Source organism: Capsicum annuum, chromosome 10, assembly GCF_002878395.1.
Source record: "Capsicum annuum cultivar UCD-10X-F1 chromosome 10, UCD10Xv1.1, whole genome shotgun sequence".
Classification (NCBI taxonomy): Eukaryota; Viridiplantae; Streptophyta; class Magnoliopsida; order Solanales; family Solanaceae; genus Capsicum; species Capsicum annuum.
The window spans coordinates 51,717,259-51,744,295 of NC_061120.1; the positions used below are offsets into that span (position 1 = coordinate 51,717,259).

General features: G+C 32.2%; 1 protein-coding gene across 1 annotated transcript; it reads right to left on the minus strand.

Moving 5' to 3' along the window:
- Window positions 1–8,613: 8,613 nt before the first annotated feature.
- On the minus strand, window positions 8,614–9,672 carry LOC107845645 (glycine-rich protein 2). Its single transcript, XM_016690074.2, has one exon. It carries the CDS (start codon window positions 9,650–9,652, stop codon window positions 8,909–8,911), a length of 744 nt encoding a protein of 247 aa, XP_016545560.2. The 5' UTR covers window positions 9,653–9,672; the 3' UTR covers window positions 8,614–8,908.
- Window positions 9,673–27,037: the final 17,365 nt, after the last annotated feature.

Here is a 27,037-nt window from a genome sequence, read left to right on the forward strand (position 1 = left end):
AGCCATTTTTCATCCAAAATATAGTGTTTCTCTCAAGAACAAGCTAGGGTTTTCAATTGGGGATTTAAATTCAAGAATCTCTCCGTCAATCTTTGTAGAATCAAGAACTAAGGTATGAACAGTGTTCATTCATGGATTCCGTTCATCCATGAAGCCCAAGAATCAAGTTTTAAATCTTGTATTGTAAATATTTTATTTTGGGTTGATTATATTCATGTGATTATGGTTGTATGATTCCCAAGTTGGAATCTCTATGTGTTGTTCATGAACCTATGATAGTATGTAGTTTGAAACATGTGGAATTGAGTTGAAATACAGAGTTTTGTTGTATTAATCTGATGGTCATTCTTATGCCCTAAGTCATGCATCCTAGGTGTTTGATAAAATGCCTAAGAGAATAAAAATTATGCAATATAGCTTAATTGTGACCCAAGTGATAAATGCATGCTTTACCCTATGACCAAAAAGGACTTTCATGATTTGTATGCATTATGAATGGTTGAGGGAATGTCCATGAGAATAGGTTTATGAAAGTATGACATGTTTATATACAATTCCAGTCATGTAAAAGTCTTTGATAACTATGTGCTTCGTGAAATCCCCAAATTGATGTATTATTAATTGTCGCTATTGGTCATGTGTTCAAAAAGAGTCATGTTTTGTCAGTTTCATTCTATCTAGTCCTTGGGTACTTATACCCGATAATTTAGTTGTGTGCCTAGAACCAGTGTCATGTTTTCACGATACTCTCAGTCAAGCCATGATCAGTAGAATTCAGTCATTCACATGACTCAGGAAAACTCAGTAAACATAGTATCAGTCTATTTTTACTCAGTAATCTTAGTAATCTCAGGAATCTCAAGTAATCTCAGTAATCTCAGTCAGTTATCAGATTTCAGTAGTATTCCGTCAGTCAACAAAATTTAACGAACTCAGTTCAAATTGGTTAAACAATACAATCAGTAATAGTTGAGTTCAGTTAATCATGTTCAGTGTCTATTCAGATGGGAGTAGGATTCAGCATCGAGTGAGCCCAAGGATGGGAACTCACCTGTTATTAGAGGGTGTGATTCTTAAAAGCAGTCCTTACGCTTCAGAACTATGTAGACAGCATAGGTTGAGACATCAAACCTGCTATTTTGAGGGTAGATGAGGTAGATTAACCTGTTATATAAGGGTCCCACCATTCTCCTTTGAGTATCCGCTATATGAGGGATCACTCATAACTTGTCCTTACTAGTGGGGCAGTATTGACACCCTTTCAATTGGGTTACAAATTGGACCCCAACTTAGCTATAATAGCTTATTGGGGGCATATCAATTAGATAAATTATCCCATAATCTCAGTTTCAGATTCAATCTCAATAACAGAACTCAGTTCATTTCTACAGTTTCAAGACTGTCAGATACAGTCGCTCAGCTCAGTACAAAACTCAGCTAGTTCCATCAGAATTAAGATTGTCAGAAACAATCACCCATTTAATAGTATATTAATTATATGAAATTCATGTTATCAGTATTCAGTTTCAGGACTGTCAGATACAGTCAATCAAAGCAGTTCTTCATAATCAGAACTGTTAGAAGCAGCCATTCCTTTATTTGTAATATGACATCAGTTCCTCAGTACTCTATAGGCTCAGTTATTAAGTATCCCAGTATTATCACTTAGATATTAGTAAATCCACGTTATCAAAATTCATGAGTCAGTGTTATCACGATCTCAGTTATAGTTACGTATTCAAGCATGTATTCTCACGTTCATGTTATTCAATCAGTTAGTATTTTTCATGCCTATGAACCATTGAATTTAGCCTACCTCACTTGCATACCAGTAAATTTAACATACTGGCGTATTTGCGCTATGGTGTTTTATACCATAGGTTTAGAAGCACAAGCTCTCGAGTATCCTTAGTAGATCAGACGTTTAGCAGCCAGAGTTGCAGTGAGTCCTCATTATTCGAGGATAACATGATTATTTTATTACTTTATTATTTCAGTAGTTCAAAGTTAGTTGGGGACATATTCCATTAACTCTATAGTTTTCAGACAGTTTAGAGGATTTCAGACTACAACATATTTCAGATAGTTTATTTTAGTTTTGGGTATTGTTATACCCCATTACAGATATTATTTTATATTCAGTATTAGTTTAGTTTTGAACTTTATGGCCTTACATCTTATATTCTACATATTTACAGTATATTATTCAATGCTCAGTTACAGATATCAGTCATGGGTTAGCTTGTGGTCCTGTGGGATCATGAGCACCATGTAATATTTTGGGTATCAGATTTGGGTCGTTACAATAGCATAATCATTTAAGAATTACTTCCAACGTCATTCATCATAACCAACAAGTACCAAGGCATTTAAATATCACAGAATAACCATCTTCCTAGATGTACACAAGAGTTTCAAGGGTCTTCAATAACTATCTCAAGTCTTAGGGTCGAAGTGTCTACTTCTGGTCCTCAAAATTATTTACCAAGAAATATTTACCCCGGACTAGGCTAAGGTATCTAAATCCACTATTAGATGTCGAACAAGCCACAACTAGCCCTATGATAGCAATTTCTCCTAATATAGAACAACTAAGTAATTTTCATATAAGATAAGGTAATTAGGGAAAGTTTCATCCTAAACTCAAATGACCAAGTAAATCTCCACATTAATTGGGTAACTATGTTATTTCCATCCTAACAAGATCCTACAAGGTCAATTTCACCTAAGATAGGAATAACTAAGGTAATCATGCCCAAAATGATAGCCAAAAAGATCCAATTAATCCCAAGTATTTCAATTTATCACGTCAACACCTAAAATCCATCCCAAATATAACACAATATCATAAACATACTATGAAGTAGCTCAATCTAATAAGGAGTAAAACTTAGCCTATCTGTATGCCGAAGAAAGTTCACAAAATTTGCTAAATCACCGCATTTTCCTTTCGAGAAGCTTCTACAAGATGTCAAGATATCAAAATCACATTATGCTCATTAATATGAGAATAATGATGCCCTTATTTCACTATTGTGCTTCGGGTCCAAAAATCATATTAAAACTCCATGTGGGTCTCACTCACGAAAATCGCATTTTCGAAACCAACCCAACCTTCTCACGTGCTCAAGAAATCATTACCCTAAGAAATGGATGAAATCCAAACTAAATTGGGTCTAAAATCAATCCCTCAAGGTTTTAGGGGTTTTAAACAAGAAATCGATAAAATCTACCAAGAAAAGGGTGATTTCTTACCTCAAATCGAAAGATAATTCCGAAAATAAGTGTTAATAAAACTTCCCAATCACCCACAAGCCTAAATCCCACTTAACATCACTCTTTAGGGTTTAAGATCTCAGGAAATAAATGAAGAATGGCCAAAATCGTGAAATAAGGAGTCTATTTATACTCAACTCAGGCTCTCGAGTTTTGTTATCGCGACCTGAGCTATTACAATCGTGATACCTTTCCACTGCCACACGAGTCACAATCGTGATCATCAGTACACGATCGCGTTATCTAGACCTGATCGAGCGAGTAGAGATCGTGGTCCAAAGAGCCACCATTGCGGTGCACCAGAAACCTAATGAAAAATATTTTTTTTCAAGTTCAAAATCGACTTCAATCGGGTTCTCGTGATTCGTTTGAAACTCGTATACGAAAATGAACTATGTAACCATATCAAATTCAGTATTTTGGACTCAATGGAGCAGTCAAAAATTCCATCCGAGATTGTTTTGATAAAATCTGAGTCCCACATCTAATTTTTATTTTCTTAACATTCCGACCAATGGGTCAAAATGAGCTTGAGTGCCTCGGGATACGAACCAAAGGTCCACCTAGTCTAAAATTGATGTTTCGAAACTGCTGAAATAGTTAGAATTTGCATTTGAGGTCATTTGGCTAAAATTTTTACCCGATGACCATTTGAAACCAGTGAAGATTTCAAAATAAGAAATTGACTCTAAAAACCAAATGAACTGTCCGGCAATCGAGCTATCAATTCCAATAATCCATAAATGACTTTGGAAAGGTATAAAAAATTTCTAACGACAAAAATAAGCAGAAACATTAAAAATGACCTGAAGGATCATTACATACATAGTGTAGATTTTTTACCCAAACAAGCATAATATATTTATAACACTTATAATAAATCTATATTGCATGTATAATTCTTTTTTGGCCAAACACATCGACAAACTCCTCAACCTGACACGATCTTTATTTTGATACCTAAAGTGAATGTTATTCATTTTTAGCAGGGGCGGACCTATGTAGAATTTTGGGGTGCTCCGGCACCCACTAAACTCAACGCAGAATAGTTATAATTATATAGAAAATATAGGAAAATAGATATAAAATATATAAAAGCGCCCACTATAACAAAAAGTTGGTTGGGTGCATTGGCATTTAGATTAATCTTAAGGTGTTTCATTGGAAGGAGGCCCCGGATTCGAACCTCATTGAGATTTTTTTTTTACTTTTTTCAGTTTTTAAATATTTTTAGCACCGCTGATTTTAAGCACCTAAGTAGTTATAAACTGTGTCACTTTGACACCTTTTCGCACCAGCTCTGGTCCGTGGGTTGCATTTGCTGCCAACATCGATTAATCGATCAATTGATTTGTGCCAACTCATTTTAAATCACCACATCATTATATACCCCCTTAATTCTTTTTCTAAAAAAAAAAGAGACCAAAATCATCTTTCCCTCCCCACCCAACCAACTTCTTTAATGGAGGTTGAATTTTCATTTTCTTTATGAGCTTCTTTAATCGAGGCATTTGCAGCCATGTCATTACTGGAATCTTTTTGGTGTCACCAAAATCTCTTTTGCTTGAGCTTTATTAACATATCTAAGCCTTAATTTTTTAGAAAATTAATTAACAAAAGAAAACATGGGTATTATTGGGAGTTGAATTTACAGAGATTGGATGCTTAGAAGTGAATCTTGATGACCAAATTGTATTTTAATAATGTTCTTTAAAAGTTGATTATCATATTGATATAAATTACTCTTTGTGTTTGAATTAGTAACTCAATTTTATTAGTTCTTTTGTCGTAGATGTATTTTTAGACAAATTTTTATTTTCTTCACTTTTTACATTATATTGTTAGAAGCGATATCGAAAAAACATTCAAATAAATTACTCTCTAAGAGATAGAGAGAGTTTGAGAGTACCATTAAAGGAGTTTGAGTTTGAAAAATTGGTAGAAGATAGTGGAATGAAAAAATGGGAAAGAAGATTTAAAATTAAATGAAAAATGGGCTAAAATAACGCTGTCACGCGTTCAAAAGCAAGTGTTCTACACACACTTTGTCATGTCAGTGAAAGGTGCCAAAGTGACACAATTTGTGAATAATTTAGGTGCTTAAAATGAATATCCATTTTAGGTGCCAAAGTGAAATATATGTACCAAGTTGACGAGTCTGTCGATGTGTTTGACCTTCTTTTTTAGTGCATAATGTAATATATTTATATTGCATACATATTTTATTTTTAATGTATAGTGCATTTTTTTTAATCAAAATAAGTATAATCCATTTTAATACACTTCTAATACATCCATATTACATACATAATTTACTTTTATAAATAGTAAATATTTTCTAAATATGATATATCTGGATAAAATATAAAAAGTATATTCAAAAGCAATAACTATTTTATAAAAACTACCCAAATATGTAATTTTATGCTATCATTATGCTATTTCAGAGCCAAGTTTTAGTACATGTTTTAGCTTCTCAGATTTTAGCATAGCCATATTATCAGCATTATAAATTTTGTTTATCCAAAATCATTCAAAGTAAAATATTGGATCTTGCACTTATCGACATATATCTATTATTAATTACTCATCAACATAGTTACAACAAGAAATATGGAAGTACAAAATGTTTGCAACAAGTACCAAAACAATATTGTATGAAGGTACCAAAAAAGAGAAGCCGTTCAGTTTCTCCAATAACTTCTCTATGATTTTTGACGTAAATTCAAGTGCACATACGTAGGAATTCAAAATAGGAACAAACACGATTTTGTTACCTTATTATCTGCTCCAAGGAACTATTGCATGTATAATGCTGTTTTTTCCTTCTTTAACTTGCAATTATAGTAGTAAATTTTGTAGTATTTCTTCCTAGTTGGTTAAGCGAAAAGAGTCCAATCCACATGTATATAGTACCTTAATTTTTTTGAGTCTTTTTCAAGTCTTTTTCAACCAACTTCAATTACCCTATTATCTTATCTACAGTAAACAAAAATTAGTAAAAACACGCAACCAACACTTCACAATTCCCATGCGATAGAATCCAGAAAACAACTCTGTTTAATGAATATCAACTGAAAATTTTTGAACTCTCCCAAAATACACTTTTATCTTGGGTAATAATCAAATATTATATATTATATATAGAATGGAATGCATAGATTTTACATGAACTACATCAATACAAGCATGTCCCTCTCGATCCGAAGAAAACTTTTGTATTTGCCACTTCCAATCATGCAGCGGGAAACATGGAAAACACATGGGATACGTTTGGTATGAAGAAAAATATTTTCACGAAAACTTTTTTGGTAAATATGTACGTCGGGTAGAGTGGAATGAGATTCTGCTAAATATGTTGGAAGATGTGGAGGACTTGGGGTCGGATGGGGGTATGATGAAATATGTGAAAGAGTGAAATGCCACTTGCTGAATTTATTTTCCTATTTCTACTATAAAAGTCATTTTTCTCATTTTTTAAAAAAAGATCATTTTCTCAAATAATATTTTCTAAACATTAAAAAAATACCAAACACATCCATATCAAACAACAAAGAGATCAAGGAGAAAATTTTACCGTAAAAAATTTGGATCGACATGTACATCTGCAGGTTTAGATGGCACTAATGAGACATTTGGTTATCAAAATGGTAAAAACAAGAATTTCTCATTATTAATAGGAATAAATTGAAATATGTCGTGGAATTAGAGCTACCAATCTGTGTGTATGTGGGATACGATTTCCACCATTTTAGTACAAAATCCCTTTTTCAAAATTAATCAACACCAAAAGGATTGAAAGACCGTCAGTCCTCGAACCGTACTAGCACTATCCTTGTCGTTGCACTATCAAAAAGGATAAAAAAGAAGCAACTTCCGGTTATCTGGTCAAGTTTTCTATCATGTAATTGGTTGAATATCTCCACCGAACCTAATTTTAAGTTGCCAAACATATTTATTGTAGAGGCTTCCATCCGACCAAACATACGCACTTTGATAATAATACAAATAAATTAAATTGCTCAGAGATTTATTATTAATCAATCTAGCCCATCTCAAACGTAGTAAAAGTTAATCAACCAACCATGATTAGTCTACACACTTGCTCAGATAATAAAACATTACTCCATCCTAATTATACCCGCACCAGCTTGCCAAAACTAGTCAGTATGGTAAAAAAAGGCAGCCCGGTGCACTAATCCATTATGGAGTAACACAGCAGAGTTTAACACTTGTCATGAGAAGGAACCACAAATCACAAAACAACCCATAAAATACATCACGCCCTTCTCAACATGCGTTCCATTGATTGGTTTGTATTGTGATGGCTCATATTTGTGTCCCTTCTTTCAGACTGTTCGGGCCTATTGGAACAGCCTCTCTACCACTTGTGGAATTACACTGGGGTGTTGTCGGTGTCGTTCTTATTAACAGGGAGGAAAGGACCCTTATGGGGTTTTGGAGAGGCTTGTTTCCGATAGATCTAAACTCAAGTAACGCATACCAAATCAGGTATGAAAATAAGATAGAAAGGAACACTAGCACCAACAAATAATATGATAAGCAAAGGAAAGAACACAACCCCTGATACTAAAATGAAAGTAGGATACTAATAACAGCTAAAGCCATTCACACATCATTACCAAAAACCGAGCTAAACCATTCATTTAAAATGTGATCCAGTCAAAGTTCAGACCTCTAGATCTGTCAAAAAACTGGTCAAATTTCCATCAGTTTCTCATAAGGTTAATAAGAGATAGAAAGGAACATTAGCACCAACAAATAATAAGCTTAATAACATTAGCACCAACAAATAATATGATAAGCAAAGGAAAGAACACAACCCCTGATACTAAAATGAAAGTAGGATACTAATACGAGCTAAAGCCATTCACACATCATTACAAAAAACCGAGCTAAACCATTAATTTAAAATCTGATCCAGTCAAAGTTTAGACCTCTAGATCTGTCAAAAAACTGGTCAAATTTCCATCAGTTTCTCATAAGCTTAATAAGAACCAAGATCCCCAATAAGCCATTCATTTTCTTTTTACCCCTCCATTGGAGATCCCACCCCTTTTCCTCCCTTGCTAACTCAAACTCACATCTTTTGCTCCCTTGCTAACTCAAACTCGCAAACTTTGGGTTGGAAGTGAGGGGTGCTTACCATCCAAGCAACTCCCTCTCATCCACTTAGACCATTCCCAAATACATAAATTTTGAAGAAAAAAGAATGTCTAAACGATTTAAATACAAGCTACTTGAATCCATAACAGTATTTTTAGAACAAAACAAGCCACAGAGAGAACATAAAAGCAACATACCTAAAAAGAAGAATGAAAGGGCAACAAAAGGTAGCACTTGATAATTGACCAATCTTCCAAGCATGTATTTATACATGAACCCAAAATATTCAAACCCAAAATACTAGTTCTTCATAACCACTACTAGTCCTAATATGCAGCAATAATAAAGGACGGAACCATATTCTAATCATATTTTGCCGAATGAAAAAGGTGACCATATTGAAATGATCAATTCAAAAACATTAAATGGTTAATCCCTTTAACACTTCAAAAAGGAAATGACAGAGAAAAAGGGTGCAAAATGTGAATATACACATTTACCCTCTTCAACGATTGCCACTGTTGGTGCATTCTCTTGCAAAGTGCCCTTCTTCTCCGCACTTGTAACACTCACTTCCTCCGCCTCCACCGCCACCATACCTCCCACCTCCACCGCCACCATATCCGCCACCCTGGGTACACTCCCTAGCAAAGTGTCCTTCTTCACCACACTTGTAACACCCACTTCCTCCACCGCCGCCGCCACCACCATATCTCCCACCACCACCACCACCGTAACCACCATCACCACCATATCTCCCACCGCCACCATACCGATCACCTCCACCACCGTATCCACCGCTACCATAGCGATCACCTCCACCACCATATCCACCACCGCCACCATACCGATCACCGCCGCCGCCGCTTCCTCCTTTGACAGGAGCACCACCAGGACCAGTAACATTAACAGCCTTAGTACGGCCATCATTACCTGACTCCACATCAAACTCAACAGCTTCACCTTCAGCTAAACTACGAAAACCTTCAGATCTGATACCAGATTGATGAACAAAGAGATCATCACCACCATCATCAGGAGTGACGAAACCGAAACCCTTTTGGTCACTGAACCACTTCACCGTTCCCTTCATCCTTCCCTCAGACGCCATATTTTCGAAACCCTTGAAAACCCCGGCGGAAACCCTAGATATCCTTTTGTGCTTCTCTTTGGTGTTTTCACCAGTGTGTGTTTGGGCGGCTTTCGAGTTTGCCGTGGGTGGCTCACTTATATATTGTGTGTGACCCATTTTCGGGCCCCTATATCACCGCATAATTTTATGGACAAATTATATATATATATATATATATATATATATTTCTCTCTTTCTCTTATACCACAAGAGGCCGTGAAGCACCTTAACCAGGCAGGAGGTCAACATGCCTGTCTGGCATAGATAGGGTAATTTCATCATTTTAAATCTAGCTAAATGTTCATCATTCTTCCACATATATTGCTTCAGTCTCATCCATATTTTTGTTTGCAACTCTCAATAAAAGAACACCTAATGTTTGTTGATGATGTCCAAAACAGGCCTGATTTGGTTAGCAGGATATTTAGAGCAAAAGTTGAAGAATTAAAAAATGACATACTGAAGAAATAATTTTTTGAAAAAGTTGTTGCTTTTATACATAATATAGAATTTAAAAAACGTGGTCTTCCTCATGCTCATTTTCTTATTATACTTTCTACTAAGCATAAATTGTTGACTCCTAAATCTTACGAAAAATTTATTTGTGCTGAATTACCTAATTTTGCTCAAGATCATAACTTATACTCACTTGTTACTAAGCATATGATACATGGACCTTGTGGTAAAATAAATCCCACAAATAGTTGCATGAAAAAAAAGATTGCTGTAAATTTAAATATTCGAAAGATTTTGTTGAACGAACATCTAAAGAAAAAAATTCATATCCAATATACTGAAGAAGAAAAACTACAGAATGTATAAAAAAGAATGGCTTTCTCCTAGACAATTCAAGGGTTGTTCCATATAATTCCTTTTTATTATGCAAATATAATTGTCATGTGAATGATGAAGTTTATTTTGATATTAAAGTTGTCAAATACATATATAAATACATTTGTAAAGGTCATGACAAAATTACTTTTCAAATACATAGTAGTGATATAGATACAAATGTCGATGAAATAAAAGAATATCAATCTGGTAGATGGGTTTCACCGCTTGAGGTTGCCTGGAGATTATATAGATTTTCAATAAGTGAGATGACTCCTGTTGTATGCCATCTACAATTACATTTGAAGGGATAACAATTTGTTTCTTTTAAAAGTATCGATGAAGTTGATAAAATTTTGAATAATCCAATGGTAGGAAAAACAATGTTAACTGAATTCTTCGCTATGAATAAAATAAATCCTGACGCTATGCAACTGTTGTTATTATATAAAGAATTTCCTGAATATTTTATATGGTCACCAACATATAAAATGTGAACACGTCAAAAATAATATTCTGTTATTGATCGTGTTGTAATATCTCATTCAACAGAAGGAGAAAGATATTACCTTAGATTATTATTGATGAATGTCAAAGGCCCAAAACCGTATGAAGATTTACTTGAAGTAGATGGTAAATATTGTAGTACGTTTAGAGAGTCTACAGAAAATTTTTTTTACTCATTGTGATAATAATTTGATAGAATGTATGTTTGAAGCTGTCAGTTATCAAATGCCTTATAGTTTACGACGTTTATTTGCAACATTATTGGTCTACTCTAATCCTACTAACCCAACGAAAATTTGAAAACAGTTTGAAGGTCCACTGTCAGAAGACTTTCAAATGTTAACTAATATAAATGCAAAAGATATTACATATATGGTTTTAAATCATATCAATGACTTTCTGCATTTACTGGGACATAATATTAATGAATATAAACTTATTACAGAGAAAATAAAAACTTCAACAGCTATTAGGGAAGCCAATGAATGTCTGTTTGAGAGAATATCACTATTAGAGAAGAAGATTTGCTACTACAGAAAAAACTAAATACTCAACAACAAATAGCATATGACACAGTTCTTAATAGAATATTTTCTAATAAATCAAGAACTTTTTTCATTGATGGAGCTGAGGGAACCGATAAAACTTTCTTATATCGAGCTTTATTAGCTGTTGTACGATCAAGTGGTTTTGTTGCTTTAGCAACAACAACTTCAGGTGTTGCAACTTCAATTTTCCCAGGAGGTCGAACTGCTCACTCTCTTTTTAAGTTTTCTATTGAAATAGATGAGAAATTCTCATGTAACATCAACAAACAAAGCTCACTTGCAACTTTAATACTCGATGCAAAATTAATCGTGTGGGATGAAGTGTCTATGGCAAAAGAAACTACTTGAAGCTTTGGATATACTGTTGAAAGATTTAATGAAAACAAAAACCTTATTTGGCGAAAAAGTTGTTGTCTTTGGTGGTGATTTTAGACAAACTCTTCTTGTAGTTTGAGGTGGAAAGAAAAATAATTTATTCGAGAAAGTTTATTATATTCTGAAATTTAGAATCATCTTGAAAAATAATTTTTGTGAATATTTGCTGCAAATAGGGAATGGAACAGAAAAAACACATACCAATGATAAAATTAAAATACCTGATTGTTTTATTATTCCATTCAGTTCTGAAAATGAGTCGTTAGATCTCCTGTTTAGAATAACCTATCCAGATCTTCATACTTTTTCCTCTAATATATCTTCCATGACTTCACGTGTAATTTTAACAACAAAAAATGACTTTGTTGATAAAATGAATAATTTACTTATATCTCAATTTTTCGGTGATGCTAAAACATATGTTGTATTTGATGAAACTATTGAAGTAAATGATCAAAGTGAATATGAAGATTTTCTACACACCTTGCATCCTGCTGATTTACCTCCCTATAAATTACCATTAAAAAAACTGTCCTCTTATGTTATTGAAAAATCTAAATCCTTGTGAAGGATTATGCAACGGTACCCGACTTATCTGTAATGATCTTCAGAAGCATGTTATAAGTGATACAATTGCTAGCGGAGACTTCAAAAATACACATGTATTTATTTCAAGAATACTGTTGTTGTCATCAGCGGATGAAAAATTACCTATTCCTTTCAAAAGAACGCAATATCTTTTACGATTATGTTTTGCTATGACAGTAAATAAAGCTCAAGGTCAAACTATTGACTTTGTCAGAATTTATTTACGAGAGCCTATTTTTTCACACGGATAGCTATACGTGGCCCTATCATGAGCAAAACGTTCCAATAGTGTAAAGTATTAATTCGACCATCAACACTAGATGACGACGATGATCATTCAACGTACAATATAGCATACAACAAAATCATTCAAAAAGCATTGGCCTAAATAGACCCTTGCATCGAACTAAATAGTTTTCAATGTAACTTCTTTATGATAAAATGTTCCATTCAATCTCAACAAAGTCCTACAAACTAATCCACTACTACTCTACAGGTACTTCTGCATAAATTATTTATTATTATTTTGGATATTTTTTTTCCACTTTACATAATCATCGCTTAAGTAAATTTTTTGGCTTTCAGCAATTTTCTCGATTGTTTTCAGGATGAATTTATTTCGGAACGGAACTCCAAAATTAAGAAATCTTCATTTCTAGAAATAAAAGTAACATGAAAACTCAGTGTTCATTTTTTATTGTCTGATGCTGCCCAACCAACACGGATGCGGCGGTAGTTTTGAAAAACGTAAGCAACTTTTGACCATTTCAATTTTTTGATATATAGATGTTGCACTACAACTCCTATCTATGTTGATGAGCTAAGGGAAATCTCATCCATATCTCTGTTCGTAACTCTCAATTTTCTTCATTATCCATTTTTTTGTTTTTCCAATTCTAAGGTTAGTTTTGAATTGTGAAAATTTCTCCCGTTTCAACCATTTCTCTAAATTTATATCATCCTGTATATGTTTATTTCTGCTTGATCGTACCAATTTACTGGACAAAAATTTAGTATCGACTTCGACAATTCTAAGGTTAGTTTCCAATTGTTAAAGAGTTTATCTGTAAGTTGGAGGTGGAATCATTAAAAAATAAAACTTAATTCAACCACTTTTAAGTAATTTTGATGTCTAAATAGTTTGAATGTTAGTGAACAATGTTATTAATTGGTTTGATTTTTCTCACACCAGGAAGGGATTAAGTTGTTAAATACATGGTTAGAAGAAGGCTAAAGGTCTGTTGAATTCTGCAGATACATTGGGGAAAAGACCGTTAGGCTTAAACCAGATGAAATTCCTCATTGTGAGTATGATTTATAACATGTGTGTTGCTATATAAAGGGGCTTAATACATATGTGTCTCATTGGAGATATCTAAGAGCAAAAAGCATTTACCAAAGTTGAATTATGCAAAAACTCTAAGGATTTGTGTCCAATGAGCAGAAGATGCGAGATGAAACATTGTGATGTACATACTCAGCTTGGTGAGCAAGAGCATAAGGAGTAGCTCCGGAATAAAAAGTTGTCTATTGAGAGTAAGAAGAAAGAATCACCTTTCCTTAGTAGATGAGAAAGATTTAAAAATAAATTATTACACAGGGTTGTTTAATGGGAAAAAATAGCTCCGTCATGGGATACATTTTCTTATTATATCTAGTGAGTTCCTGACTTTCAGATCTATTTCTATTGCTGCCAAGTTACGATTTAGATTATTGTTTGACCAGTTGCAGTAAACTCTATGTTGACTAATGTTTTGTTCATTATTTCATTGCAAGTTTCTTCTTGATGATCAGGGAGCACAATAAAGATAAAAAGGGTTCTTCTACTAACTTAAAGATGCGAGATGAAACATTATGATACACATACTCAACTTAGTAAGCAAGAGCAGAAACAGTAGCTCCGGGATGAAAATTTGTCTATAAAGAGTAAGAAGAAAGAATCACCTTTCCTGAGTAGATGAGAAAGATTTGAAAATGAATTCTTACGCAGGGTTGTTTCATGGGAAAAATAGCTCTGTCATGGGATACGTTTTCTTATTATATCCAGTGAGTTCCTAACTTTCAGATTAATTTTCTGTTGTTGCTGAGTAGTTATAGTAAACTCTATGTTGACTAATGTTTTGTTCATTATTTTATTATGTTTCTTCTTAATGATTAGGGACCATAATAAAGATAAAAAGGGTTCTGTTACTAACTTGGATTGGATGTATAGAAGCATTTCATTTTGGTGGATGTACTCATAACTAAGAGAAAGATAATTCCTTCGCGTTAATGGGTGCTCAATTCATATACTGATACAAAATTTTCTTCCTGCTTGCATAGGAGCCTCTTCTGCAACATATTTATCATTTGAGATCACGAATGAAGACTCATGTGACTAGGCTTCTATTGCTGAATTGTTGCAAATGAGTCCAGAAAAAGATAAATGTCCACTTGACGGTTGTAGAAAATCTGGTTCAAAGCATGGTGATCCTTCAACTTTCAATGCTATGCCTGGAAGTTCTAAGCCCATAATATATCAAATAAAAAGTTTGCTACTTTCTTCACTGAACCATCAGTTACTTATTGTTCTTTACTACAAGTTAAACATTAAGAGTAATAGACTTTGGATTTGTGTTTTTTTTATTTTTTTTATCATAAACTAAGGAAAAAAGTTTTGCCAAATATTATATCAATAAGTTATTTATTGGTGTTAAAAGTTGTAATTAGTAAATTAAGCTGAGAGCTTATCTCACTCTGTAGTGGTGATAATGACAGATTGCATGCTATCTTCTTGAAACTTCATCAACTATTAAAAATGCTAAACTAGCACGGGCCACCTACATCTAGTACTATACATAAGAGTGAGTGGGTGGCTGGAAGTAGGCAGCTGACGTTCGACATGCCTGCTTCCACCTACCTCCTTGCTCTGTGATTTTACTATATCACTCTTAATTAATTATTATATGATATTTACTTATTAAAAAATTAATAACGTTTAATAAAAAATACATTAAATATTTATAGAGTAAAATAGACATTTATGACATGACTGTTTCAGTTGCTTCAATTGTAATTTTACTATATCACCTATAAGTAATTATTATGAGTCATTTAAGTATTTTAAAATTAATAATCTTGATGTTTTAAATTAATTTGACATCTTATGTGAGGCTCACTTAAAAATTTTCACAAGTATTTTTAAAGCAATTTTGTTATATCACTTTTAATCAGTTATTTTGAGTCATTCAAGACGTGCCAATTTCGCTATTTCAATTGTGATATTTGGTTACTGTTGAAATTATATCAGTGTCGCTTAAATTGAAATAAGAAAATATTATAAATTACAATAATAAAAAAGTAAAATTACTTTTAAAGTCTAAATTCCCTATCAATACCACAAAAGTTTGAACAAGAAAGTTATTATAAATTACAATAGCAAACAATTTAAAATAGTAAATTACAACATCGAAAAAGTATTATAGATTACAATAGTTATCGATGTCATATTATTTAGGATAAAAGAATATTACTTGAAAATTACGTTGATAGTTGTATAAATCATAATATAATTAACAACTTAAAATATCTAAAACTATATAAAACAAATTTGATTGGCTTTCTTAAATATTTCATTAGCAACATATAAATTGAGACAAAAAATAGCATATAATATTCGAAAAGTAGCACATTGGGCCCGTGCTAGCGCGCGCGCGCACACACACACACACACACACATATATATATACACACACACACACAAGTTAACTATTAAATATTACATAAAATCCCTATTTTGAAAAGTAATTACAAAAATTTCATATTAATTACAAAATAATATTTTTGGCTCCATATTTTGTGCAGTGTTTTTTACTCCATATCTGTGCTCATTTATTTACGTCTAGAATCATGTTAACGTGATCTGGGGAGTTTCAAATTATTCAGTTATCAATCATTAATTGAACAAAGTTCACCTTTTTCATTTAATTTAATTTTTTTCAACTTTACCAATTCAAATTTGGATTTGAATTTTTCTTTGTTGCAGGTATGTACTCATCAAAGTATCCGCTTTTGTAATTCAATACCATTGTGAGAGTTGAATTTTTTCATATTTTTTTCATATATTTCAAAGTCAGATCTTTGTTTTTTTTTTTTCTGTTTATTTGAAAGTAGTTAATCCGTAAAGTATATACTTTATAATGGAGTCTGCTCTGAGCTGTATAAGATTACATTATGAGTTGTATAAGGTGTACACATACATGTGAAACTGTATAAGATTATATTATGACTTGTATAAGGTTTGCACATATATGTGAAATTGTTGTTTGGTTTAGTGTATAAGATTACATTATACATTCTATTCTATGTATAAGATTACAACATACTTTTGTTAAGATTATATGAAAAAATGGTATCAAATCTTATTCTATGTATAAGATTACATTATACATTTTGTTAAGATTACATTGTGAGTTGTATAAGGCGTACACATACATGTGAAAGTGTATAAGATTATTTTGTGACTTGTATAAGGTTTATACATACATGTGAAGGGCTGTTGTATCAGATTGTCTTTTATTTATTTTGGCAGTCTAATTCTATGTTTACCATTTTTTTGTGTTTCTTAGATGGCTATTGAGAAAGTTTTATTTTAAAGTTTATTATGGGATCGTAGATGGCTATTGAGAAAGTTTTATTTTTAAAGTTTATTAGTGGTAAAAAGGATTTGTTAATTGATTATGGTATTTAATTAGTGGTAAAAAGAGAAATTGTCGATTGTTTAGGAGAAAACAGAAATGTTCCTTGCTTTAAGGTGAATAATTGTGAAAGATGTCCACTACTTTGTTTATATTAATATTTGAGTTTATCATTACTAACTAATTTTGAATTTGATTTATCAGTTACTATTTCCATGCTTCCATAAAATCAGTGCATTAATTAATGGCATTAATTGTGAGAGATAATAATGGTATTAGATTTAATTTTCATAATTGTAGGTAAATCGGTTCACCTCATACATTGTAGTAACGTATAAGAGACATAGTAATGTATAAGTAATTTTTAAAAGATGGAAGAAAGAAAGTATAACCGGGATCCTATGTAATTACTTTCATAGAGGTTGAGATTTATGTTGTTTATCCTAATTTTATCCGAATCCATTTTCTCATTAATATATATTTATATGTATACCATATTAAAAATACTAGTTTAGGTGTACATGCCTCGTGCGTGTACCTCACTTTATTGTATTCAAACGTTACACGAAATAAGATATTTATTTAAATAATAAAGATGAATTCAATAATTAAATTCAACATCTTTTGGAGAATTTATTTAATTAAACCTTACATTTACCAAAAATATTTCTCAAAACCGATTGACATTGATCTACCACTTGTAAACTGTACCAAAATAATACGATGATAGAGACATCAAAACAATATAATTAAACTGAACCTTTACAAAAAAAAAATTTCAAAGTCATCCGACACTCATATACCACTTGTAAACTATAACAAAATAATACGACATAGAGATATCAAAATAATACAACTTAACTTTACCTTTACACACACAAAAAAAATTCAAACAGAGATAAAAACAATAAACCTAACCGGTACTTAAAAAATTTTCTCAAAGCCGTCCGACATTCATCTACCACCTGTAAATTCATCTACGACCTGTAAAATACAACAAAATAATACAATAGTGATTACAAAACTTCAATTTTGATGAAAATAATTCTTGTCTGAATGAAAATTTTGACACTAAAGAATGACTTGAATGAAAACAAAGAAGATATGTATATACACACACGTTGAATTCTATTATGTTGAGTTAGAAAATTAAGCATCAACCAATCTAGACATGCAACTGAATCAAGTTAAATGAACATCAATCATATTTATAGAAGTATTTCTTTAATAGAGTCCTATTTTAGGAGTATTATTCTATCCTATTTTGGGAGTATTTTTCGAATTGATCCGTACAAAGAAAAATATTAATTGATTCTTTTTTCATATATTTTAGGAGTCTGATACATTGCAGGATTCTAGTTAATATAATAAAAATAATTATATAATGAAGTGAAGAAAATAGTGAAAAGACAATTTTATCTAAAGAAGGATGTTTTAATGAAGGACAAAAAGATCAAATTACTTTTCTAAGGGTCTTCACACTTCTAATATATTATAGATATAGATAAAGGTTCTTAGAAAAGTTATTTAATTTTTTCATCCTTTATTTAAAATTTTGTAATAGATAAAATTCTTATTTTTTTTTTATATTTTTAATATTTAAAATTAAAATTAATAATTTAAATATTTAGTACTTACAAATCAACTAAATATGATGTGTTTATGTTTTTTTTTTTAAATATAGAATTGGATAAATTACGTTGCTGAAAGAACCTTAATTTGTCATACTATATAACTAAGGATCCTAATTTAGTTTGGATTGCAAGTGGTAGAATATATATATAATATTTTTATATTCTAATATATAGAGGTGTATTATATATCATTTACGTATTAAAAAATTAATAATATTTAACAAAAATATAAAATAGATATTTATGACAGGTCCGCTTCAACTGCTTCAACCGTAATTTTACTATTTCATTCCTAATTAATTACTATAGGTTATTTAAGTAATAATCCATGATTTTACTATATCACTCCTAATTAATTATTATATGTCATTTAAGTATAAAAATTAATAATATTTAACAAAAAAATAAAATAGACATTTATAACATGTCTGCTTCAATTGCTTCAACCATAATTTTATTATTTCATCCCTAATTAATAACTATATTTGGTATCCACTTGAACAAGGTATCCACATTACCTCTTTTCTTATTTTATTAATGTATTTCTTTTAGACATGACAAAATTGACACTTAACAAAGAGTGCAAATTTCCCACATTTCATTTATCTATTTTCGAGTGTAGTTAAAAATTGAATACAAAAGAATTGCCCGTCAGGAGAAACTCATTGTTCAAAAATAGGTAAGAGTATCTTTTTTTGTCTTTTGTTCTTTGTTAATAGTGTTTCTTGATAGATATTATCAAACTTTTTGATACGAAAATTGAATTTTTATGATCTGTTTAAAGGGAGTAAAATTGTGACTACAAAGATTAAAAAGATAACACAAATTGGGGAGTGATAATTATTGATATGATTGGATAACTTGGTTGGTATGATATTTTAATAAAAGTAGATAAAGATTCCAATTGTACCAAGAGAAAATATCCACTTTCCCCTTTACTGGATACTTCAAATATGCAAGATATATGCAACAACTGCTTTTTGTCAAATTGATTGATCGATGACCAATATTTGTTATTATTTTTCCTAAATTTCTTGCAATGTTCATCATAAACTTCTAATAATTAGCTTGTATTCTTTCATGCTACATGCCTCAGTCATACATTTGCAGAGCCCAACCTGAGGATGCATCAACTCTTTTTTTTTGTATCTATCTATGTAAATTATATGTACAGTACCGTTTTGCAAAACATGGCTCCTTAATATTCACACACACACACACATATATATATATATGTATATATATGTGTATGTATATATATAAAATGTGTGTGTTGCAAGCTTGTTCCCCTGATCTCAATCGTACTAATTAAAACATTCTATTGCTCAAACTTCCTACTCCCAAAATAAATCCGAAAATTTAAAAACTGCAATCCACATGTTCTATTGTTGGGCCCGTGCTGACCAGGGCTTTGCACTTCTAGTATTATATAGAAAGGTGAGTTCCTAAAAGACCAAGGGTATATCATTAATTTAAATTATAAGGGTAACATGATAATTTAATTATTAATTATCTTATAAGACAATTCTAGAATAATCGCCATTTAAATCGAATCACCAAAGCTTTATCTAAAAAAACAGCAATCAAGGCATCCATATCCGGTCTCAGAGAAAGTAGTGGTTAGATTAATGCAGCCATGAATAATCGGTGACCATTGTCCACCAAATCCACACAGAAATTACCAGCAATATACAATTTGCAGAACTCAATAGCTAAGGAAATCTCATCAGTGGAGACTCGAAATCTTTGTACTGAAAAATATTCTTAAACTAATATGACCAAGCCAGATTAGCTACCAATCACCCAAAGATTTCCCAAAAAACAAATCAAAGTAGGAGATCCAAGTTTCACCAATGGTGAATTTCAAAGATTTCCACCTCAAAAAATGAAAGTTGGAGTGTACCAACATTGGATTACTTTAATATTTAATTTATTTTTGGTTATATCATAACATTTTTGGGTTTTTTCATTTCGCTTTTTTAATTTCGAGTGTGTTATTGTTTGGCGAGAATATAGTGATAGGGAATGTATGGATGTCAAAAATTTGCTCCTTCTTGAGTTTTTTGCTCAAAATTAAGTAAATGTTTGTTATTTGAATCAAATTTGGGTATTTCATATTTGTCATTTTTTTGTTCTTTCTATTATTCTCTATTAGATTTCTATATGCAGGTGAATAATTATTGTATGACTTTTCACGTCTATTTTATAACTATAATATTTACACATTTGACGCATATTAATATTTAAGGATATGTGTATTTAAAAAGTTGAATTTTATTTACTCTATTTGAGCAATAGAATTAATTCGATTTTTCACTTGAGAATGAATGAGACCTTTATGAAATTGTTCCTGCCTGTTGATGCATTGTCGATTTTCTGGTTGCAAGTTGTATTTTGTGAGCTACAAGATGAAGATAAAATGATTGTACAATACACTGAAGAGGCTTACCAAGTCATGTTGAGGTAGTTTGGAAAACATCTCAAGTATGTTTTTCTCATTGTAGTTATCTTTTGTTTGTTTTGAATAGCTTCTGAATATAAAATTAAGTTGTTCGGTTGTATTTCTTGGTGTTGGTAAGTTTTATTATTATTATTTACATATAAATTACCTTACACTTTCAAGTAGTTCTTTATTTTACATTTTCATTATTGTCGTGATTCCCTTTTGAATAGGGGATTATTATCTGTGTAATGCTGATATAATAGGACTTAACAACATTGTTGTTATTCATCTTATTTATCCAAATATTATGTAAATGCCCTAAAAAAATGTGGATGCTGACAGGTTAAATCATTGACTCTGTTGCATAACTTATTCATAAATTTCTCCAATAGTTTGTTTAATTTAATCAGTGCACCGCTGATCATATTTATTTATATACTAGATTCTCAACTTGAAAAAGTAATCAAAACTTGATGAAGCCACCGTCTGGACTTAACAATAATATATAATTATGCTAGCCAAAGCAATTTTTCTGCAACACTATTTTTTCTCCCTTTCTTTTCATGCATTAGAAAAACAACAAGGCAAAATACAGTAGATTGCTTATAAAATTAAAGAGAAAAGGAACCACTCAAGTGTCATGTCTATAAAATAACATTAACACAAGAATTATAGACTCACTGATTGTCATACGAACTATTTTAACCAATTCAGTTGTTAATCTTGCAAGTAAATTACAAACTATCCTTTAATTCAACTTCCAAGGATTAACAAAGAATCACTAAATCCAAAATAATCTTTAGAGGTAATTAAGGACAATAGATTAATTGGCACATTTAATACGCGCAATTATTATGAACTGAAAGAAAAAGTAAGATTTACCAAAAGACTAATGCCAGTAGTAAATACAGTTGCAATGTCGGTACCAAAAAATGGAAGAGAATCATCAAACTTTCAGACAATTCTACTTTTTGATGTTGTGGTGACACAGTCGAGGAATGTGTTATGGGGTAGCAAAATAAAATTCATTGGATATGGGCTTAGCTGCAGTGGTAGTGTTTATACATTTGCTTTGTCTATTTGCACCTTTTACTTTCAATTGGGCTGCTCTTGGAATTGCATTTGGCTTATATGTAGTCACTGGACTTCTGGGTATTACACTTTCTTTTCATAAAAATCTCTCTCATAGAAGTTTCAAACCTTCCAAATGGCTTGAGTACTTTTTTGCCTATTGTGGTGTTCTAACACTTCAGGTAATTCAATAAATTTGTTTGGAGTATTGTTTCTTTTCACTTATCAAATGTATTACTTTTAGTATTTTAATTTGCACTGTGTTGTGTAATATGATTTGTGTAATGTGATTGTAGGGGAACCCAATTGATTGGGTGAGTACTCATAGGCACCACTATTAATTTTGTGATTTAGAGAAAGGCCATCGTAGTCCTATAGAAGGACTTTGGTTTAGTCAAATGAGTTGGATGTTCGATACCAACAACATTACTGAGAGGGAAATTCCTTTATCCTCTTTATTGAAGAATTAACCTGAATAACTGTCATATAATTAGTGTATGAATATGTATAATAAGTGCATAATCTATGCATATATACTAGGAAAAATTAACAGTGAATCTAGCTGTCTATTTGTGTAAAGATCCTTCAGGCTTCATCTATTTGCATACCTGTAAAAGCGAGAAAATACATTAAGAGTACTAATGTTCTATGTGTAGACTGGAAAGCTAAAAAATGTGGGGGATTTAGAGAAGTAACGCCTCTATCATTTTGTTCATGATACTTATATCATTCATATTGTAGCACTTTCAGCTCTATTATATATGCAATGGGGGAATTTCCTTACATTGTTTGGGAAATGGTAAGTGGAGATTTTCATCCTTTACACAACTTCATTCAATGAGAAACCTTTAATTTTGCCCTTTTAAAGAAATCTATAAAACTATTCAAATGGGGAAAATAAAAAATTAATTGGTAAATACATTTTTCCACTTTCATTACGATGAATATTGAAATATGAGAAAAGAAAATTTAAATTGGTGAGACTTCAAGCTTGGCCTTTTTAAAAATTTCTATTTAGGAGTTTTTAATGAAGCTTTTTTTTGTTTTGGTATTTAAAAGCAATGTTAAGCAAGTTTTATGATTTGTTCAAGTCTTCCAATGTTTTGGTATGTGTCTGCCCTAGTAACTTAGAGTTGTGACCCAATAGTGTGTATTATATCTTCTCCATGTGTCTAATCTCCCAATGGAAAGTTGTTTGACAATTTGGTGAAAGAAAACTATCATTGCATCTATCATCAGACTACTGGATTTTCTTTATATGTAAAATCTTTTAATGCTTTTGGACCCCCCCACCACCCACCCCCGACCTAACTTATGTTGTGAGTCATTTTTGTGAAAGAAATTTGTTGTTTTATATCTTGATAGGGTCTTTCGTTATTCATATTTGCAAACTAATAGACAAACTCAAATGGTAATTTGTTGATATGCCATACAACATGTCTTTTGGGTCTCATTGTCAAGTAATAGTAGCAGTAATTAAATGATTTTGAAAGTAGTGCTTTCCTTGGATGATCAAAAAAACTATTTACCATCAAAATTTCAAGTGCCTTTCAAGATTTGTCCTAATAACTTTTCAAAAACAATCTTAACGTAGGTAAAATTCGATGTTATGATGATACATGCATCACAAATAAATATAATCAGCATTGTAGTTAGAGCAGCTTGCATTAAGTGTGACAGATTGTTCTTAATATCCATTCAGATGTCTACTGATTGCATACAACTTAATGTAGGATAAAGAATAGGGCCTTAAGCTTAATCGTACTTAGATATTCCATTTGAAGGAGTTATAGGACCACAAATTTGAGGACTAAAAGTCTAGGAGCTTCATTTTTTATGATTCATACTTTCATAATATTCAGGTTAAAAAGTTGCACAGATTTTTCAATCTATTTTTAGAAAGGACAGTCGGGTGAACTAAAGATTCTACTACCGCAGGATCTGGAGAAGGACCCGCCCACAAGGTGTATTTTATACAGCCTTACCTTAGATTTCTGTCAGAGTCTGTTTTCAAGACTTGAACCATGACCTCCTTCCGGGACACAAAAAAACAAATTTACCATTTACTCTAAGGCATTCTTCAATCTATTTTCATTATTCAAAATTTGGTGTAGAGTAACTAGGTTGAAATTACAACTTTGTTGATAGAGTGTTAGCTACTGAAAGTTTATCATATATTTTCTTATTGAAGCAAAAAATAGGTGCTCGTTGTATGCAACGAAATTTTATTAAATTAAAATCCATACAAAATTTGGATTATATTAAATTCAAAATATATTAGTCTCAAATAAATATTGCGGATTAATATAATTGGATTAATTATTTAAGTCTATATATGTATGGATTTAAATAAAATCCAATATTTATTGGGTTAGTCCATTGATTTGGGCTACAAATGATGAGACCACTTTAATAAGCCCAAGATATTGTCATATTCTAGAGGCCCAAATAGGCATTACGTGTCAAATGACATCGCATGCCAAGTCAAGTGAAGGAGCTAATAGGACCATGCCACATGTCAAAACGATGCAGCAGGCCCATGAAATAAAAGCCCATAAAAGACGCCACGTCACTTTAATTTGATTGGTCAAAGGAAGTCCATCTCTATCATGACTCTTCCTTTTCCACAACTATAAATAGTGTTTTCATAATTCAGAAAAAAGGACCGACCCCCAGAACTCTAACAAGTAGCAAGAGAAAGCTCATGGATCAAACTCTGCAATTTCTCTACAAAGCTCAAGCATTCAAATCAAGTTCATCAAGATTCAAGATCAAGACTGCAATATTCAAGAACAAGCTCAAAAGACCTTGAATTCAAGCACAAGTCAAGATCAAGTCCCTCAAATCAAGAAATCAAGTTCAAATTCAAGATCAAGCTCGAAGCCCTTGAATTTATATTTGAAAAGGCGAATCAGAGGATTTATAGAGATTGTAACACTCGCATTGAAATCAATAAAATCGATTGTTGCAATATTTTCTTGTCTCGCTTTATTTATTTTTTGGCTTCAAAAATTTTATTGTCTAACAAATTCTGGCATGCCCAGTGGGACAGTCTCTACCTCTCATCTCTTTTCATAATTTAAAGTTTAAGAACAACGAAATGACTTCCTAGAAGATCAATTCTTAATCAACTGCTTCCAAGACTGCTGATTTAAGGTTCTCTGCCGAAGTGGAAAACTTTCTTGGTATTACTTTTGAAAGTTTAGGAGCTGTCACAAAGAGCAAGGAAGGCTTGCTAGGACAACAAACACATCCAGTGTCATCCGTGCCGACTCCAGTTTTTGGATCTTCAACCCCAAAAGGAGCGGAATCCAATTCAAGTGCTTCAAAAGAAGGAAAAAATGTTGCAGAATCACTCAACGAATCACTCAAAAAGACTATAGCTTTACTTGAGCATTTCGATTCTAAATACTCTGGTGCAAAGAGCGATGGTCTTTCAACAAATGCATCATCTCCACTTACACCACAGAAGCTGAGCACTTCAAGGATCAACTTATGTAATAATCCATGTTACTCTCCAATGTCTTCGGTAATCATACAAGCAACGGTAACTGATGCCTCATCTATGAAGGAACAACTTGCGAATCTGACAAAGGCAATTGAAGGCTTGACCAACTATGTTCAGAATCAAGAAGCTGGGATTGATAAGATAGTAGATAGGGTGGAAGGCTTGATAAACGAAGAATCTTCCCATGCACCAAGAAAAGATTAGAGGTTCATGAGATAAAAAATCCTGTGAAACAAACACCATCGACTAAAGAGGTGCAAGTTTCTGCTGAGGGAATGATCCCGATTGGGCAATTGAGGGAATTTATTGAAGGGACCCTCAAAGACAAGTATGATGTTTTCACCAAGTCTTCCCTTGCATATGCAAAGCCTTACACTGTAAAAATAGATAGCCTCAAAATGCCTGCTGGCTATCAACCCCCCAAATTTCAACAATTTGAGGGCAAAGGTAACCCAAAACAACATGTCGCACACTTTGTCGAGACATGTAATAATGCTGGAACTTACGGTGACTATCTTGTCAAATAGTTTGTTCATTCCCTAAAGGGTAATGGCTTTGATTGGTATATAAACCTCGAGCCTAACTCCATCGATAGTTGGGAGCAATTGGAACACGAGTTCCTAAATTGATTTTATAGCATAAGGAGTACAGTGAGCATGATAGAGCTCACAAATACTTGGCAAAGAAAGAGTGAGCCAGTAATCGACTTTATCAATCGATGGAGAAATAGAAGTCTAAACTACAAAGATAGGCTCAGTGAAGCTTCTGCAATAGAGATGTGCGTCCAAGAAATGCATTGGGGACTTCTCTATATCTTGCAAGGAATTAAACCAAAATCCTTTGAAGAGTTAGCTACTCGTGCTCACGATATGGATTTGAGCATGTCTTCTGCTGGAAAGGAAGAGACGCTTATTCATGACCCTCAAAGGGGAAAGGAAAAGAAAGAACCCAAAAGATGGGGCAAATTTATTCCCAAAAATGAAAACAAGGAGTCCATGAATGTTGATGTGTCTCCTGTGAAGGTCATCATAAAGGTAAGCAAGAAGTAAAGTGTGAAGACGACTTCTAGAGGACGTCCGAATAAAAAAACTTTAAAGGAGATGCAAGAAAAGAAATATCCCTTCCTTGATTGTGATATTTCTGAGATTTTCGATGAATTCCTTGAGCATAAGATCATTGAACTCTAAGAGATGAAGCGTTCCAATGAAGCTGGAAGGACCAATGACCCTAATTATTACAAATGTCATAGGCTCATAATTCATCATTTGGAAAAGTGCTTTGTCTTTAAAGATAAAGTCATGCAACTGGCAAAAGAGAAGAA